A 20,615-nucleotide genomic window follows, 5' to 3' on the forward strand; every position below is an offset into this window, starting at 1 on the left:
TCTATATTCGGAATTCCAGTTTTTTGAAAAACCAAAATATTGGGCGGAATTAACACTGACCATAGTGCCGTGCACTATTAACCCCTCAAGACCCTTGCATATAGAATTTCTCTGAAGTCTGTCTCAAACATCTGACGACGATGACACGTCATGCTAGGTCTCTCTCTCTACAATCGAACTTTGACATGGATGCATGAAAGTGTTGCTAATATCTCCTGATCTTATCGTAGGGCTGTGGGTAACGTCTACCATGTAATTATGTATCATCAGTCGGCAGTTCAGCACAAAATTATGCTAATGGCTGATTGGAACAGAGAAATTGATTCAGTATTTTCTAAGTGGTCCGCTTTCATTCCAGGCTTCCAGCTATCAAAACAAACACAATCTTTATTTCTTGGAAGATATTTCACATTTTCACGACAATTGTTTGTTTAATGGGTTTAGCACTGACAGCAAAACATAATAATAATAATAATAATATTTTTCAATTGTTAAAACAGTTAACAATTGAAATGCATTTTCAAGACCTTAAAACAAGATTGTAAAACAGATAAAACAGCAACAACAACATTGTAAACCCTAATCTCCAAAAACCCCATACAAGTAAACCCTAACCCTGATACCCATAAGACTCAAGAGCAGCACCAGTCAACCTACAAATCCTCCACTCCTTCATAACATCAGCACCCATTTCTTCATAAAACTTAATAGCATTCACATTCCAATCCAACACACACCACTCCACTCTCCCATACCCCATTTTCACCGCTTGTCCCGCAACCGCTGACAACAACATTTTCCCAAACCCTTTCCTCCTGTAACACTCCCTAACAAATATATCCTCAATGTAAAACCCAGGCTTTGCTAAAAATGTCGAGTAATTAGGAAAAAACAAAACAAACCCAGCCACAATAAACCCACTACCGTTAGATCTAAATATCTCAGAATCTTGATCATTAATTGGGGTTTCATGATTGAGAGTTTTGGTTAAGATAGTGGTTTGATCTAGTGGGAATGGGAGTTGGGAAACTTCTAGGATGAAAACAGTGAAGGATTGGAAAGGTGGGGAGTTAAAAAGAGTAGTGGAAAGAGATGATTCGGTTGCGGAAAAGAGATGGGTTAGTCGTTCGAAGACTGCCATTTGGTGGATGAGTTTGTGGATTTGAGGTACGTCTGATATTGTGGCAAGACGGATACGGGTGAAGAGTGAGTGTGTGGTTGGGTTTGAAGGGAGTTGGATGGGTTGGTCTGGTGTTGGGGTTGGTGGCGGTGGTGGTGCTGCGGCGGCCATTTTTTATGTTACTTATTTTTTTGTTGGGACTAGAAAACGTTATAGCTGCTAGGCTGATTTGGTTTTGTTGGGCTTTCATTTCTTGGTTCTTCGTTATATAGAGGTGGAGGGAGTAGTAAAGTTACTATGCTACATTGGACACGTGTAGTAATTTTGAGTGGCTGGTGAAATAGCATAATTATTATTTGGTCCTTTCTATTGTTAGGGAGTAACTGAAACGAAGCGGACTGGTAAATTTGTGTATAGGACTGGTAAATAAATCGAGCTACCTTAAGTCCTTAACCCCGGCACAGGCTGAGGCTGAAGCTTTGATTTTACAAGCTTCGACTCAATTTTACATTACAATATGAGTTTGAGACGAGTCATTGTCACAGCCCGAATTTCTAAACAAAAACAAAGTGAATATTGGAAATATAAATATCTCAAACATCATTTATGTTCACTGATTAAAACCAGGACACTATGGATGGGGAAAAACTACACATACAAACCCTAATGACCATACCATAAAAAAAAGAACAACTTAAACTGCACAAACCCTATAATTATCTGCCATTACTTTATTAAGATAGCATCCCGTCCAAACAAAACATCAAACAGACTCTCTATGAAATATAGTCCTTACTACCATGTTCTCATATCATGCTGAAAGTAAACTACGCTATTAAATCATTTCAATAAGAATCAGACCTAAAAGAAAACTAACGGAGTGCTCCAGGCAAGAATCCCAATCACACGCCGCGGTTCCACTGTCTTCCACCTATGTTTCCAAGAATACACCCACGTTGTCAAAACAAAGCAAGCATGGGTGAGCAAAATGGAATTTGCTGGTATGAGTAGACTAACCACATATAAACATTTAAAATCTTTTCTTATCCAACTAACACTTTAACTCTATCATAACCTAATCATTCTCAGCTTGGAAGAAAGGTAGTTTCGTCATCTCAACCGACATAGTTTCTTCCCAAGCAAAACTTCCATTGTATTAACTCATTATAATAACTCGTTTTAATATCTAAATAATTGAATTACAACTTACCGATATCCACTGCTGTATAAGGGTAGGACCGCGTCCCTGCACAAAATATTATTAATTCCTACCCTCCTGCAAAAGAAAGTTAGAACTTGTATATAACATATGTAGATATCCTATATGTATTCAAAAGTAAGCCCAAACACACTCGCATAATCAAATCAATTTCTCTTATCAATTAATCAATTACTTTTCTTATACACCCACCCTTTAGTACCTACTCCACGATTTGCACTCCACACATTTGTCAAATCACACATTCCTGTGTGCCTCTCTCCCACTGAATACCACAATATCATAGCCACCTCTGGCTTTCATACACATATTTCACAGCCTCATTGGGCACAAAAACTCGGGTCATTCATGGCACATTCAATGAATATCTTAGGTCATTCCCGCCACATTCAAGGAATACCTATCATATTACTAACGGGACATTCATGGCACATTCAATGAATGCCCTGGGTCATTCCTGCCACATTCAAGGAATACCCAATCCTACATTCCCGTACACTCAAGGAACACAACTAACCCGCAAGGCAAATACCTTAGTTCCTCTTTAGGGCAGTTCAAACAATCTGGTCATTCATGGCACATTCAATGAATACCCGGGTCATTCATGACACATTCAATGAATACCCTTATATAACGCTAACGGGCCATTTATGGCACATTCAATAAATGCCCACCTAATATATGACATCATCAGTCATAAAACTCAATTCCAAAACTTGAGGCGTGGAGAGTTCTAAAAGGGTGCGGTAAATTTTGTTTACGCATTATTGAAATTTATTGTATATATTATTTCAGAGAACGAATGAATATCTTGATTCAAGTATTTTTGGTTTACGCGTTATTAATTTCATGAATGTATAAGTGTCATAACGTTGTGTATCGTAAAAGACTGAAAAATCACAAAGCAGTAAATACACGTACACAAGTATATTTAGAAAGGTCTTAGCCGAAAGTCAAGCATGCTAATAGTCATAGACCTATCGTAATAGACCGAATCATAATCCGAGGTAAAAGTCAAATTTGGGTCAACTGGTCAAAATCAACCCTGGTCAACAGTCAAAGTCAACCTGCCAATGGTCCACCGCAGTCAACCAGGCCTAAACTCCTCTAACCCCAAAAGCCCAAAGCATAAGGCCCATAGTCTAAACTTAAGTCAAAAATAAAATCTAAAGTTTAACACACAAGCCCAACCCACGATTTGGCCCAAGCCCAAATTCGAATTTTACTGTTCATCTCCTTCCTCACAAAACCTCCCACCCCTACCCACCACCTATCACCACCACGGCCATCTATAACCAAAATGAACCCAGCGGCTTTCATCCCCACGAAAAACCCCACCTACCTATACCATCAATTCATGATTCCATCATACTGTAAAAATCCCAAATCGACGCCATTGATGGTCTGCTAAAGCTTCACTCGCCGGAACACGACTCACCTCTCAACCATACCCCCTACAATCAATTCTCATACCACCAAAAACAACTACCATACACATTTGATCGACCCTTCCGATCCTCCACATTAGATGGCGCTGCCATTAACGACCTTCTACCCCTACAACAGCACCCACCCCAAACACCAATCGACCAAACCTCCACTTTACAACCTAACACTTCACCACACAACTAAACATCACCAATTATGACCGCAACAGTTCAACATCACCACAAATCAAATAAAAACATACTTCAAACACAAAAATAAAAGGGACGGTTTGGTGCTGATGGCGACGCTATTAACCATCGGTGTCACACCCCGAATTTCGACAGAATTCGGAAAAACATTATTTGTTCCCGACTCTTTGATCTTCGAGGTGTGACGCACTCTCAACTTCCAAAAACCCATAAACAGTTTTAAATATGCGGATAATTAAAAACCAATAAAAATTTCAATTAAACAAATGTCCTCTTCATTACAAAAATTTTACAACTAAGATTAGGTTACAAATCTCTTTTCAATAACTCCTTATTTAAAATTACAAATGAAAGTACAAATACATTGTCTAGACTGAAAATCTATATCACCTTAAGGAAAACAAAATACATCCCGAAATGCAATGCTAACGCAAAACCACAAGCGTGAGCCCAACCCTCTTCAACACTAAAACTGTCAAAACTTATCAACTATGTTCATTGAATGAACACACCCGATAAGCAAACATGCAAAATCGGGTCAAGACATTATAAACAATGCTTTGGTGTGAGTAGTCCTAAAATACAACATATAATATACATATATATACTAATCCATACGGTGTTAGTTAGTTCCCCTCGACCGAGGCCTTTAACTTTCAACGACTAATACAACATCCTTAAGCACAATAATTAAGGCAGGTAGTTCCTCCACTGAGGCGCCTTAACTTCCCACTAACCACACATAAAACTATACGCATAATAAATAAGGCATGTAGTTCCTCCCCGAGGCGCCTTGGGTGCTAACTAAACTATAACCAGTCAAGCATATTACCATAATTATATTATTTAAGGCTTTCCTTGCGTGTCCCTAAAATTCACGTCGTATCTATGTCTTACCTAGTTTCCCTGGCTACCACAATCGCTACCCAACGCCGAACATGTACATCCACATGCCTCCCCTTACATAATGAACCACTCCGTGCGTAACCACCCTGAGCGGGATGCCGCACACCAGGTAAATTCTCACACGGAAGCAATTATGTAAGTAATGCCACTATTCGGCATAAAATATTGCGCATCATCGTTCTATTTTGCGAATGGAATAATCAAGCCACTATTCGGCTACGCCAGGAGGGCCATTCAGCTTTACTGAAACGCCAGAAGGGCCGCCCGAAGGCCATTCAGATTAACTGAAACGCTAGAAGGGCCAATCACATGAGTTGTGGTAGCTAGGTTCTAGGATTTTCGTTACGTAATTTATTCAAGTGTCATACATTAATGACTCATAATAAATCCACTATATCACGTGCAGGTCAATTGCCTTATTGCACTAAGCCACAATATATAGAAATATCTCAATATATCTCATAACTATTTTCATACTTTCACGTGCCAATATATTATTGCACTACACCACACTCCCGTGGGCAAAATATTCACCAATACTATGCTACCTCATAGTAGCATATCACATATATAATAATGGAGCATTTATATAAATTTCTCCAAGATATTACATTAATATATATATATCCCAACATATGATATCATGTCATAATGCTTCAACGTATCGCATATATTTTTATTATAACGTATTAGGAATATAATGTCTCATAACATCTCAATATCGTCACGTGTCAAAAATACACAACATCAATGTCAAATCTTTCTTAGATAATGACAACCAAATATATACAAGCTTCCACAGCATTTTATTACTACATTTGTCCATATAATATACAACATAAAAGCGTAGCACAATTAAGCGATCAAAAGTCCACAATCAAGGCCCAATACTAAAGTCTATAAATCTAAGTCCGTATATAATTTAATACTCATAAAAACATATATATATATCAAATTCTTATTATCAGAATTCCCCTCTAGTTACGTGCCAATATTATATTGCACTATACACTACTCATGTCAAATCTTAATTAGATAATGACAAACAAAGTTATACAATATCCGACAATGTTTTATTACTACATTTGTCCATATAATCAAAAGTGTGAAAAAACTGGAAAACAGTCAACATTCCACAGTCAACGGTCAACGGTCAAAGTCAACGGTCAACTGTCAAAGTCAACACGTCATGGTCAAAGTCAAACTGGCATGGTCAAAGTCAACATGCCATGGTCAAAGTCAAACTGTCGTTTCCATGTTCGACAGGTTCAGGGTCATAGCCATGGTTCATGGCTAAGGGCAAAGGTGCATGGCTCATGGGCTCATGACCAAGGTCATAGTTCGGACCCAACTGGCCAAGCCCAAACCTTAGAACCCGAAAGTCTAAAAGTTGAAAAACCCCAAATAGATCTATTTTAAGTCCTATGGACTGGCCCAAGCAATATTAGAAACTGGCCCAAAACACAACTGAGTTCGGCCCGAAAATTTGACTTGAAACCGGCCCAATCAAAACCAAAACTGGTCCACAACTTAATTTGGAACTGGCCCAACACTTAAAACAAAACCGGCCCAATAACTTAAAACAAAACCAGCCCAATAACTTAAAATAAAATCGGGCCCAACCACTTAACTTTGCTAAGGCCCAAGCCCCAACAGTTCATCTCCTTCCTCCAGCAGCCACCACCAAAACCGGCCACCGCCAGCTCTAATCTCCACTCTTCCAAACCAGATCGAAAATACTCAGGGGAAAAACCCCCACAACATTAACAAAGCCAAAAACCCCAACTCTTAAATCCACCATCTTCTCCAAAACTAGATCTAAAATCGCACCGCCATTAATGGCTTCCTTCAAGCTTTAACAGCTGCCCCCTCACTCTACTACACTACCACCATACCTCAAACCACCAACCCACAATACAAAAACAGTTCAAACACGAAATAAATACAAAACAATCACATTCCTCAGTATCACAGTAATGGCAGTAACGCCATTAACGCCTATACAACCTCCGATAGCCCCCATTCGAACATCAATACCCACACTACACTAACCACTTCAACCCATTATCCATCAACCAACAACATCAACCAAAAATGGTTAGAATTAAATTTACTGGAGGATCGGCGTGCGCGCCATCGACATTTCTAACGGCCCGGCGACAAAGACCCACGACAACCTCCAGCCACCACCAATCGAAATCCACTCACACACAACACAGTATAACATCTTAAACAATGTACACGACCATGTTTGTTTGGGCTCGGTGCCGCCATTAACGGCTTCCGAGTCCCAACAGTTCCGACAGTTCAATATCTAATATTTTCGAGTTCGAGTTTTAACAACACGACACTAGGACGCCGAATAAAAACAATATAATGAGCAGTAAAGAAAAGAAACATTAAACAGTTTACACCGATATTTGAAAACTAAAAATCCGGTGATATAGCAAAATAGCTACTCACCTGTATGAACAGCTCGACGAATCCTCCTAGTCCGAATCGTCGCGCTCCCACGCTCGAGCAAACAAGCTTCAAGCTCTGCCTCCATTTTCATTATTTTATTATTTTTAAAAACCATATTCTCTAGAACAATGTGTTTATATACTTGGGTCCGAAACCCAAGCCCAACACCGACTCGGGCCCAAAAACCAGGCCCACATGTCCCGAGTCCAATCCAACGAATTTTGAAAATAAATAATTAAATTAATTAATTAAACAGATAAAAACATATTTTAAAATACGGGCGTTACAACCGGTGTCCAGACTTCGACAGTTTAAATGCTAAAATTCTTCATAGTTTTATTTACAGAAGTATTCCAAAGTTTTGTACCCGTCGGCACCATTACAGAGTTTACAATATCTCGGATATGTAAAACAGTATTATTGATAGGTTTAGCAGAAACAAATAATTAACTAAAAATCAACCTCTTCAGACTACTCACCTCTTATAAACCGAACAACGAGAAAACTCGAAAGACTGAAGTCGATTGTTGCGCGAAACGACGATCTTCCTCGTTCAAAACCTTTTCTTCTTTCAATAACTCTTTTTTTTTTTTTTTTCTAAAACTCTCGCTGTGTTTTTCCCCCAGAAACTCCCGTGAGAAAACTCTATTTTCTAGTTTTTAAAACCTCCCCGAAAAACAATGGTTGAAACTTATCTACTTACTTACGGGCTTTTATCCATAACTTCTGGATATCCTATCTCTGTTTTATCTATTTCCATTATTATTATTAATATTATTATTATTATAGAAAAAGCAAAATAAAAGACGGGGTGTTATAATATACACACCTTAAAAGGATCTCGTCCCGAGATTCAAGGTAGAGTGTCAGAGAAGAGCTCAGGATGCATCTGCCGTATCTTATCTTCAAGCTCCCAAGTCACGTCATTTTCCCTTTCACTCCACTGCACTTTTACCAAGTTTACAATCCTCCTCCTAAAGTGTTTCACATCCCTATCTACTATCATGATTGTCACAACCCGAATTTCTAAACAATAACAAAGTGAATATTTGAAATATAAATATCTCAAACATCACTAGGTTCACTTGTTTAAAAACCCAGGCTATGACGGAGGATATTACATATACAAAACCCTAATAGCCATGTCATAGAAGAAACAACTTTAAATTAAAATAATCCCAAATAATTATCTGCCATTGCTTTATTAAGATATCATCCGTCCAAATAAAATAATCAACCAAACTCTCATAAATAAAAATTCATCACTACCACGTTCTCATGCCATGAAAAAGGTAAACTACGTTATTACATTCTTCCAACAAAGAATCAGACCTAAAAGAAAACTAACGGACCGCTCCAGGCACGAATCCCAATCACACGCCGCGGTTCCACTGCCTTCCACCTATGTTCCCAAGAACACACCCACGTTGCCAAAACAAAGCAAACATGGGTCAGCAAATTGAATTTGCTGGTATGAGTAGACTAAATACATATAAACATTTTAAACTTTACTTATCCAACTAACACTTTAAATCTATCATAACCTAATCATTCTCGCTTGGAAGGCCAATTGTAGTTAGTCATCTCAAACGGCATAGTTTCTTCCCAAGCAAAACTTCCATTTTATTAACTTCCATCTTATTAACTCATTCTAATAACTCCTTTTTATATCTAAATAATTGAATTACACTTACCGATATCCGCCGCTGTATAAGGGTAGGACCGTCCCTCAAGACAAAATATTATTAAGTCCTACCCTCCTGCAAAAGAAAGTTAGAACTTGTATATATAACATATGTAGATATTCTATATGTATTCAAAGGTAAACCCAAGCACGCTCGTATAAACAAATCAATTTCTCTTATCAATTAATCAATTACTTTGTCTTATACACCCACCCTTTAGTACCTACTCCACGATTTGCACTCCACACATTTGCCAAATCACACATTCCTGTGTGCCTCTCTCCCACCATATACCACAATATCATAGCCATCTCTGGGCTTTCATACACATATTTCACAGCCTCTTTGGGCACAAAAACTCAGGTCATTCATGGCACATTCAATGAATACCTTAGGTCATTCCCGCCACATTCAAGGAATACCTATCATATCACTAACGGGCCATTCATGGCACATTCAATGAATGCCCTGGGTCATTCCTGCCACATTCAAGGAATACCTAATCTTACATTCCCGTACACTCAAGGAATACAACTAACCCGCAAGGCGAATACCTTAGTTCCTCTTTAGGGCAGTCAACTACAATCTGGTCATTCATGGCACATTCAATGAATACCCGGGTCATTCATGGCACATTCAATGAATACCCTTATATAACACTAACGGGCCATTTATGGCACATTCAATAAATGCCCACCTACATATGACATTATCAGTCATAAAACTCAATTCCAAAACTTGAGGCGTGGAGAGTTCTAAAAGGGTGCGGTAAGTTTTGTTTACGCATTATTGAAATTTATTGTATATATTATTTCAGAGAACGTAGGAATATCTTGATTCAATTATTTTTTGTTTTCGCGTTATTAATTTCATGAATGTATAAGTGTCATAACGTTGTGTATCAAAAAGACTGAAAAATCACAAAGCAGTAAATACACGTACACAAGTATATTTATAAAGGTCCTAGCCTAAGTCAAACATGCTAGTAGTCCTAGACTTATCCTAATAGACCTAATCATAATTTTAGGAAAAAGTCAAATTTTCGGGTCAACTGGTCAAAGTCAACTCTGGTCAAAGTCAAAGTCAAAGTCGAGTCCACTCTGGTCAACAGTCAAAGTCAGAGTCCACTCTGGTCAACAGTCAACATTGGTCAACCCGGTCTAAACTCCAAAAACCCAAAAGCCCAAAGTCTAAAGCCCATAGTCTAACTTAAGCCCAAAAACTAAAAATCCAAAAGTTAAAACATAAGCCCATCACGATTTGGCCCAAGCCCAAATCGATTTGGTTACTGTTCATCTCCTTCCTCTCCAATTTCAACCAACGCCTCCACCACCGAGGCACCACAACCACCACTCGCCACCACTAGAAAACCACTCGGTTTTAACCCTCACAGAAAACCCCATATGCCGATACCCTCCAATCTCGATTCTGTGATACTGAAGAAAATCTCATCCCACGCCATTAACGCACCGGTGACAGCTTCACCATCATTCAAACAACAGCCAACCACACCGAAACCACTCGGTTTCCATCCTCAACTAAAACCCCACAAAAACCAAACAACAAAACATTTAAACAACCCATTACAAATCAGGACGGTTTGGGGGTCTTGGTCGAACACCATTAATGGCGGTTTCAAGGCTTCACAGCACTTCCCCTCATCTGAAACAACCACCTCTACTTCACCACGCCCAGTCCAAACATCATCAGTAACATTCAAAGTTAACAATTCAACAATTCCACAAAACAAATAAAAACCATACTAAAAAAAAAACAAGGAACGGTTTGGTGCTGCTGATGGCGACGCCATTAGCCACCGGTGTCCAGACTTCGGCAATTTAAATGCCAAAAGTCGTCCTAATTGATCTACTGCAGGGGTTCACAATGGTGTCTAACCATTAATAGAGTCGGAAATATTGAAATTTGAGAAAAACGGCATTACTGCTATATCTAAATCGAAACCAATAAAATATAATATATTATGAATACTCACCGTTATAAACCGAACAACTTTCCTTAAGCAGAAAACCTCCAAAGACTGAAGTCGACCGTCGCGCGAAACTGGACGATCTTTCTTGTTCAAAACCCCTTTTTTTTTTCTCTCAGTAAAACTCTCATTTTTTTTTTTTCTAAAACTCTCGTTTTGTTTTCTCAAAAAAACTCTATGGAGAAAACCCCCTATTTTCTAGTTTTTCAAACCTCTCAGAAAAACAAGGGTTTTAAACCTATCTACTTCTTGACGGGCTTTTATCCTAACAATTTGGATATCCTATTTCTGTTTTCTATTTACATTATTATTATTATTATTACTATTAATATTATTATAGGAAATGCAATAAAAAGGCGGGGTGTTATAATATACACACCTTAAAAGGATCTCGTCCGAGAGATTCAAGGTAGAGTGTCGAGAAGAGCTCGTGGTGCATCGCTTTATCTTATCTTCAAGTTCCCAGTGTCATGTCATTTTCCTTTCACTCCCACTGCACTTTTACCAAGTTTACAATCCTCCTCCTAAGGTGTTTCACATCCCTATCGACTATCATGATAGGCCTTAAAAGTTACATCATCGTTCAACTCTAGCTCATTGTTTGGACAACCTGGAAGGATCTTTCACACATTTCCGAGCATAGACGTGGAAGACATCATGAATCATTGCTAAGTTAGGCGGCAAAGCAAGACGATACGCCAAACTACCAATGGAGGCTACTATCTCATATGGTCCAATATATCATGGACTCAACTTCCCTTTCATGCCAAACCTCATAACTCCTCTCATAGGGGAAACCTTCAAAAACACAAAATCGCCTACAGAAAACTCTACCCGTTTCCTCTTCAAATCTGCATAACTTTTCTGCCTACTGCTGTCTTAATCCTTTCTCTAATGACTTTAATCTGTTCAGATGTCTCTCTCACTATCTCGGGCCCAAGCAATACTTTCGATCTCCCACATCCGCCAACAAGCGGTGATCGACATGGACGCCCATACAAAGCCTCAAAGGGTGCCATACCGATGCTCGACTGGAAACTGTTATTATATGCAAACTCCACCAAAGGTAAATGCTCCTCCCATCCTCCACCAAAATCCATTACACAAGACCGTAACATATCTTCTAATATCTGATTCACCCTCTCCGTCTGTCCATCTGTCTGAGGATGATAAGCAGTACTCATCGCCAAACTAGTGCCCATAGCACGCTGAAAAACTCTTCAAAACTTCGGAAGTGAACAAAGGATCTCGATTTGAAACAATACTCACTGGAATCCCATGTAACCTGACCACTTCTCGAATGTACAAGGAAACCAACTTATCTCGTATTTCTACGCATCGTCAATAGGGATGAAATGAGCAGATTTCGTTAGGACGATCAACAATAACCCAAATAGATTCATTACCTCTCCGAGACTTAGGCAAACCATCAATGAAATCCATAGAAATGTGCCCCATTTCCACATCGGTATCTCTAATGGCTGCAATAATCCAGAAGGCCTCTGATGCTCTGCCTTAACCTGCTGACAAGTTAAACACTGAGAAATATATTCTCCGACATCTCTTTTCATTCCTTCCCACCAAAAGGTCCTCTTCAAGTCTTGGTACATCTTCGTTCCTCTAGGATGAATTGTAAACAGAGAACGATGAGCTTCATATAATATCTCCTTCTTTAACTATGCATCATCTGGTACACATAATCTCTCATGAAATCTCAATCCTCCCTCAGAATCAACTGCCCACTCAGACGGACAATCATCTAAAATATCAATGACCAGATCATCTAACCGACTCAAAAGAAATCGGTCTCTGTGCTGCATGGCAATCACTCTACTGAAAATCACCGACCTAACCTCCAAACTACATATATACCCCTCATCTGTAACTGGTGTAGTTCGGACATCATATGCTGCTATAGTCTCTAAACTCTTCCACTCTTGCACCATAAGAGTGGCCAAAACACCAGGCAATCGACTAAGTGCATCCGCAGCTACATTGCCTTTGCCTGGGTGATACTGAATCTCGAAGTCATAACTACTTATGAACTCCATCCATCTATGTTGTCTCATATTCAACTCTTTATGTGAATAAAGATACTTCAAACTCTTATGATCTGTGTAAAGCTCGAACTTCTCACCATATAAATAATGTCTCCACACCTTCAAAGCAAAAACCACTGCCGCTAACTCCAGGTCATGAGTAGGATAACGCCTCTCGTGTATCTTCAACTGTCGTGAAGCATACGACACCACCTTCTGGTCTTGCATTAACACACAACCCAAACCAATCCCACTAGCATCTGTAAAAACCACTAGCTTTCCGCCTTTAGTCGGGATTACTAGAATTGGAGCTGTAGTCAACCTCTGTTTCAATTCTAGGAAAGCCTTCTCACAATCATTAGTCCACATAAACTTCACATCTTTCCTAGTTAACTTCGTGAGCGGAGCTGCAATAAGTGAGAACTTCTCAATAAATCTCCGATAATATCTAGCTAACCCCAAGAAACTCCTAATCTCTGTAACAGTGGTTGGTTGTTTCCATTCTTTCACTGCAGCAACCTTCTCAGGGTCTATAGCAATCCCTTCACTACATACCACGTGTCCCAAGAAACGAATTTCTTCTTCCCAAAAATGGCACTTGCTAAACTTAGCATACAACCGTTCGTTCCCTAACGCTCAGATCACTATCTTCAAATGCATCTTATGTTCTTACGTGTTTTGTGAATACACTAAAATGTCATCAATGAAAACAATCACAAATTTATCCAAAAGGGCACGAAAATACGATTCATCCGTCCATAAAGAATGCGGGTGCATTCACAACCCAAAAGGCATCACGAAAACTCATACAACCCATACCGAAGTTCTAAATGGAGTCAAAGGAATACTCTTCTCTTCAACACCCATCCGATAATAACCGGTCCTTAAATCAAACTTTGAAAATATCTTAGCCCTTTTCAACCGGGTCCAACAAATCATCAATCGTAGGGAAGCGGATACTTATTTTTTATAGTCACCTGGTTCAAATCCACAAGTCAATACACATCCTCAAAAGTACCATCCTTCTTTGAAACAAAATAGCAGCACCCCATGGTGAGTTGCTTGGTCGTATGAACACGGTCATACACACCTTAAAAGATTCAAACCCATATACTCAAAAAAGATATGGTTAAGCCAAAACAAAATCACTAAACATTAAACTCTTTACCCCTTCCTCGAGTAATTCCTCGACTTGCACTTTCATTTCGTCCAATAGCTTAGGTGCCAACCTGTAAGCTGACTTTGAAACTCGTGCAGTCCCTGGTAGCAAGTCTATACGAAACTCCACCTCCCTCTTGGGTGGCAACCCTGGAATCTCCTGAAAAACATCTTCGAAGTCTCTCACTACTTCCACATCGCTGATATCCCTCGTGGGTATCTCTATAGAGCACAGGAAGCTAGACATCACTGAGTCCTCCTTACTAACACAGGTGTGAATCAACCTCGGCATGCCAGGTGTATTCACTATAACCTCCCTCCTCGCACAATCCAAGGTAACATGATAACGCGTCAACCAGTCCATACCAAGTATGAAATGGAAACCCTCAAACCCCAACACGATCAAGTCTACCATAAAGACACGGTCTAAGAAACACAACTTTAAACCTTTGCACTCGTCATATAAGGTAACAGAACCTCCTAACGGTGTCTCAACACACAAGGGCTTAGATAAAAGGGTAGTTTTAAAACTTTCTTTCTCAACATACTGACGAGATATAAAGGAATGTGAAGCACCCGAATCAAACAAAACTCTGAATGTAAACTGAGATGAACTAAAGGTACCTTCAACATTCCTGTGTCCCGCATACCGTGATAGGCTCTAGCACGAAAGTGGTGGTGTTGGTGCTATGTTCTGCTGATTACCCTGCTTGGTAGGGAAATAACGAGATAAATGCCCCACCTACTTACACTCCCAGCAAGCCCTTTCAACAGGAACTATGGCTCTGAGCGTTGGTGCTGGTGCAGGTAAAAGTAATGATACTGGTCGATACGGAAGAGCAGGAGCTTGACCTTGAAGCTGGGGACCCCCCGCCGCCGATTGATTCCCCTCGAGGTCTATAGCCTCTCGATGGCTGCCCGGTGGCCTATAACCACCCTGCTGTGCAAATCCTCCCTGAAACCCCTGGGATGGTGGTCTCTGAAACGGACCACTCTGAGGTATATCATAAGGCCTAAACCTATTCGGCTGCCTGCTTTCAAAAGGCCTAGTACCAACAACTGGTTTCTCACCAAACTTCCTCTTCCCCCTTGACTCTCTTAGGGCTGCATTCTGCTCCTCATATCTCAAGGCCAAGTCCAACACACGATCAAAAGTGTCCCCATCAAAAGGAATCAACTTGCTGGACAAGTGACTCTCTAACCCACGTATGAACTTTTGGTTTTTCTTCTTGTCAGTATCCATAAGATAGGAAGCAAACCTCGATAACTCATTAAACTTGGTCACATACCCAGTCACAGACTTCCCGTCTTGAGTCAACTCAGAGAACTGTTGAGCCAACTGCTCTTTTACTGCCTCCGGAATGAACTTACACTCAAATCTAACCTTGAAGTCCTCCCAAGTCAAAGTTATAGTGTCTAGACTAGGGGTGAGAGCTTGCTACCAAAACCTAGCAGTGTCATCAAGTTGGTGAGCTGCCAACTCCTGCTTCTGAACCTCAGTAAGCTGCATACGCTCAAATACATTTTCACAACTTTGAATCAAGACTCACGATCGTGATTCCCAACACCAAGAAATCGTTGCCCACAAAGAGTACCAAACTCCTTATTTGCTTAGCAAAAGGATCTCCCGAACGGGATGGTTATTCTGCAAGATAGCCCGCAACAACCGATTTAATTGTCTCTCGACATCTCAGCTTGGAGTGTTCACCGCAGTCGATAGTATTACCATTTCGTGTCTCAACCATGATCTATAGTTCAAACAAAACTCCCATTAATATTCACATATATCCAAAACTCTCAACACTATAACCCATATTCCACATCGAGGATCACTTAGACTTTCTAAATCTAAGCTAACCTAAGCTCGATACCAAAATGTCATAGCCGAATTTCTAAACAAAACAAAGTGAATATTTGAAATATAAATATCTCAAACATTACTATGTTCACTTGTTTAAAACCCGGACTATGAGGGGAAAACTACACATACAAACCCTAACAACCATACCATAAAAGAACAACTTAAATTAAAACAAACCCCATAATTATCCCCTATTACTTTATTAAGATAGCATCCCGTCCAAACAAAACATCAAACAGACTCTCTGAAATATAGTCCTTACTACCATGTTCTCATATCATGTTGAAAGTAAACTACGTTATTACATCTTTTCAATAAGAATCAGACCTAAAAGAAAACTAACGGACTGCTCCAGGCAAGAATCCCAATCACACGTCATGGTTCCACTGCCTTCCACTTATATTCCCAAGAACACACCCACGTTGCCAAAACAAAGCAAGCATGGGTCAGCAAAATGGAATTTGCTGGTATGAGTAGAGTAACCACATATAAATATTTAAAATCTTTTCTTATCCAACTAACACTTTAACTCTATCATAACCTAATCATTCTCAGCTTGAAAGAAAGGTAGTTTCGTCATCTCAACCGGCATAGTTTCTTCCCGGCCCAAGCAAAACTTCCATTATATTAACTCATTCTAATAACTCGTTTTAATATCTAAATAATTGAATTACAACTTACCGATATCCCGGCCAGATAAGGGTAGGGGGTAGGCCCCCAAGACAAAATATTATTAATTCCTACCCTCCGGAAAAGAAAGTTAGAACTTGTATATAACATATATAGATATTCTATATGTATTCAAAAGTAAGCCCAAACACACTCGCATAATCAAATCAATTTCTCTTATCAATTAATCAATTACTTTTCTTATACACTCACCCTTTAGTACCTACTCCACAATTTGCACTCCACATATTTGCCAAATCACACATTCCTGTGTGCCTCTCTCCCACCGAATACTACAATATCATAGCCACCTCTGGCTTTCATACACGTATTTCACAGCCTCATTGGGTACAAAAACTCAGGTCATTCATGGCACATTCAATGAATACCTTAGGTCATTCCCGCCACATTCAAGGAATACCTATCATATCACTAACGGGCCATTCATGGCACATTCAATGGATGCCCTGGGTCATTCCTGCCACATTCAAGGAATACCCAATCCTACATTCCATTACACTCAAGGAACACAACTAACCCAAATAAGGCAAATACCTTAGTTCCTCTTTAGGGGCGATCAAACAATCGGTCATTCATGGCACATTCAATGAATACCCTTATATAATGCTAACGAGCCATTTATGGCACATTCAATAAATGCCCACCTAACATATGACATCATCAGTCATAAAACTCAATTCCAAAACTTGAGGCGTGGAGAGTTCTAAAAGGGTGCGGTAAATTTTGTTTACGCATTATTGAAATTTATTGTATATATTATTTCAGAGAACGAATGAATATCTTGATTCAAGTATTTTTGGTTTACGCGGTATTAATTTCATGAATGTATAAGTGTCATAACGTTGTGTATCGTAAAAGACTGAAAAATCACAAAGCAGTAAATACACGTACACAAGTATATTTAGAAAGGTCTTAGCCGAAAGTCAAGCATGCTAATAGTCCTAGACCTATCGTAATAGACCGAATCATAATCCGAGGTAAAAGTCAAATTTGGGTCAACTGGTCAAAGTCAACCCTGGTCAATAGTCAACCTGCCAATGGTCCACCGCAGTCAACCAGGCCTAAACTCCTCTAACCCCAAAAGCCCAAAGCCTAAGGCCCATAGTCTAAACTTAAGTCAAAAATAAAATCTAAAGTTTAACACACAAGCCCAACCCACGATTTGGCCCAAGCCCAAATTTGAATTTTACTGTTCATCTCCTTCCTCACAAAACCTCCACCAGCGCCTCCACCACCTATGCAGCCACCACCGGCCATCTATAACCAAAATGAACCCAGCGGTTTTCATCCCCACGAAAAACCCCACCTACCTATACCATCAATTCATGATTCCATCATACTGTAAAAATCCCAAATCGACGCCATTGATGGTCTGCTAAAGCTTCACTCGCCAGAACACCACTCACCTCTCAACCATACCCCCTACAATCAATTCTCATACCGCCAAAAACAACCACCATACACATTTGATCGACCCTTCCTCCACACTAGATGATGCGCCATTAACGCGACCTTCTACCCCCCCGCTGGCGACTCCACCCCAAACACCAATCGACCAAACCTCCACTTCACAACCCAACACTTCACCACACAACCAAACATCACCAATTATGACCGCAACAGTTCAACATCACCACAAATCAAATAAAAACATACTTCAAACACAAAAATAAAAGGGACGGTTTGGTGCTGATGGCAACGCCATTAACCACCGGTGTCCAGACTTCGACAGTTTAAATGCTAAAATTCTTCATAGTTTTATTTACAGAAGTATTCCAAAGTTTTGTATCCGTCGGCACCATTACAGAGTTTACAATATCTCGGATATGTAAAACAGTATTATTGATAGATTTAGCAGAAACAAATAATTAACTAAAAATCAACCTCTTCAGACTACTCACCTCTTATAAACCCGAGCAAATGAGAAAACCCGAAAAGATCAAGTCGATCATTTGCTTGAATCCGGCGATCTTCCTCGTTCAAAACCTTTTTTTCTTCTTTCAAGAACTCTTTTTTTTTTTCTAAAACTCTCGCTGTGTTTTTCCCCCAGAAACTCCCGTGAGAAAACTCTATTTTCTAGTTTTTAAAACCTCCCCGAAAAACAAGGATTGAAACTTATCTACTTACTTACGGGCTTTTATCCGTAACTGCTGGATATCCTATATCTGTTTTATCTATTTCCATTATTATTATTAATATTATTATTATTATAGAAAAAGCAAAATAAAAGACGGGGTGTTATAGTCATCATTACTAAAAAGTTAAAACTAGGCTAGCTCGATTTCACAGTTTGAACATCACTAGCCTGTTAAACTAACCTGGGTTATTCAAACCTGAGTTATTCAAACTGAGTTATTCAACTCATCTTATGTTTAGGGTAAGATTTTGTTGTGAATAACTAAAGCGAAAACAATACTATCCACTCCAAATAGATAAATCCTACACAAGGATTGATCCTTCTTTCAAGAAAAAACTTCAACACCCTCCAAGTACTATCCCTACACTTCTCAATATCAACTAACAAACATATATAAAGTAAAGAAACTAATGTAAAAGAGAACAAATCACAAGACGCGGACGGATATAACGTGGTTCGGCAATGTGTCTACATCCACCGACGAGTTCCAAGCTTTTACTAGATGCACAAAGTAACATATTACAAGAGCTCTTAATTCACTCACAAAGAATGAACACTCAATCACTCACTTAGAATGCACTCTTACAATCTCTGTCTCTGTTCTAGTATTGGTTAGGTTAAGTTCAATTAGAAAAAAAACTTATGTTTTATCTTTGGACGAAAAAAGATCGATGTAATGCGAGAATCGCGATTCATGAGTGAAGTTGCCTTTGTGTAGGTGTAGATGGAGCGAAAGCCTATGAAAGTTTGTACACAAAAGTCCAGTAACTTCGATCCAAAAAATTGGCTAAGTACAAATCCTCCAAGGGATCGCGCACGCGCTGTGCTCTAAGCCAACTAGGGCACGGGTCGCACCTTACAAAAAAACGAACAACCCCTTTTTCTCTACATTCTCCATCTCGGTGAGGTTTTAACACATAAAACCAAGCTGAACACATCCATCAAGAAGCACTAGTCTTCAAACAACATCCCGAAACTCGCCGTCAACCGCCCCGAAAGGCCATTCCCACAAAGGGCTCTAATCAAACATGTAGGATTTGGAGCAAGTCCAAACAATGTTGGAACTTAACTCCGATGACAACCTTCGTTACTATATCAGCAAGATTGTCATGGGTGTCCACTTTCTCAAGTGCTATATCACCATCCTTAACTACATCCTGCACAAAATGATAACGGACATCAATATGCTTGGTCCGAGCATGATAAACCTGGTTCTTCGCCAAATGAATAACACTCTGACTATCACAATACAAAGCAACATTGTTCTGCTCAATACCCATATCATCTAGAAGACCTCGAAGCCATAATGCCTCTTTCACTGCCTCTGCCACTGTCATATACTCTGCCTTTATAGTAGATAGAGCAACTGTAGCCTGTAGCATAGACCTCCAACTAACCGGTGCACCATACATCATAAACACATAACCAGTAGTCGATCGTCGTCTATCGAGATCACCTGCATAATCTGAATCAACATAACCACTAACATAACAAGTACCTCTACCATAAATTAATCCCACATCCAAGGTACCCTTCAAGTACCTCAATACCCATTTCACTGCCTCTTAATGCTGCTTACTAGGATTTTTTATATACCTGCTTACAACACTGATTGCCTGTGAAATGTCCGGGTGTGTGCACACTATAGCATACATCAAACTGCCCACTGCACTATAAGGAACATGAGCCATATGCTTTTGTTCCTCCACCGAA

General features: G+C 39.5%; 2 protein-coding genes across 2 annotated transcripts; both read right to left on the reverse strand.

Annotated features, from left to right (window-relative positions):
- Positions 1-367: 367 nt before the first annotated feature.
- Positions 368-1,369, reverse strand: LOC147487611 (GCN5-related N-acetyltransferase 8-like). Its single transcript, XM_086573387.1, has one exon. The coding sequence runs from the start codon at positions 1,289-1,291 to the stop codon at positions 611-613; it is 681 nt and encodes a 226-aa protein (XP_086429513.1). The 5' UTR covers positions 1,292-1,369; the 3' UTR covers positions 368-610.
- Positions 1,370-14,185: 12,816 nt separating this feature from the next.
- On the reverse strand, positions 14,186-14,629 carry LOC147487612 (uncharacterized). The gene has a single exon (XM_086574078.1). The coding sequence runs from the start codon at positions 14,627-14,629 to the stop codon at positions 14,186-14,188; it is 444 nt and encodes a 147-aa protein (XP_086430204.1).
- Positions 14,630-20,615: the final 5,986 nt, after the last annotated feature.

This window comes from Coptis chinensis, chromosome 7, assembly GCF_015680905.1.
Source record: "Coptis chinensis isolate HL-2020 chromosome 7, ASM1568090v1, whole genome shotgun sequence".
NCBI lineage: Eukaryota > Viridiplantae > Streptophyta > Magnoliopsida > Ranunculales > Ranunculaceae > Coptis > Coptis chinensis.

Excerpts from the sequence above, each read along its gene's own strand:
- LOC147487611 (XM_086573387.1), bottom strand. The coding sequence starts at position 1,291 with ATGGCCGCCGCAGCACCACCACCGCCACCAACCCCAACACCAGACCAA.
- LOC147487612 (XM_086574078.1), bottom strand. The coding sequence starts at position 14,629 with ATGGTAGACTTGATCGTGTTGGGGTTTGAGGGTTTCCATTTCATACTT.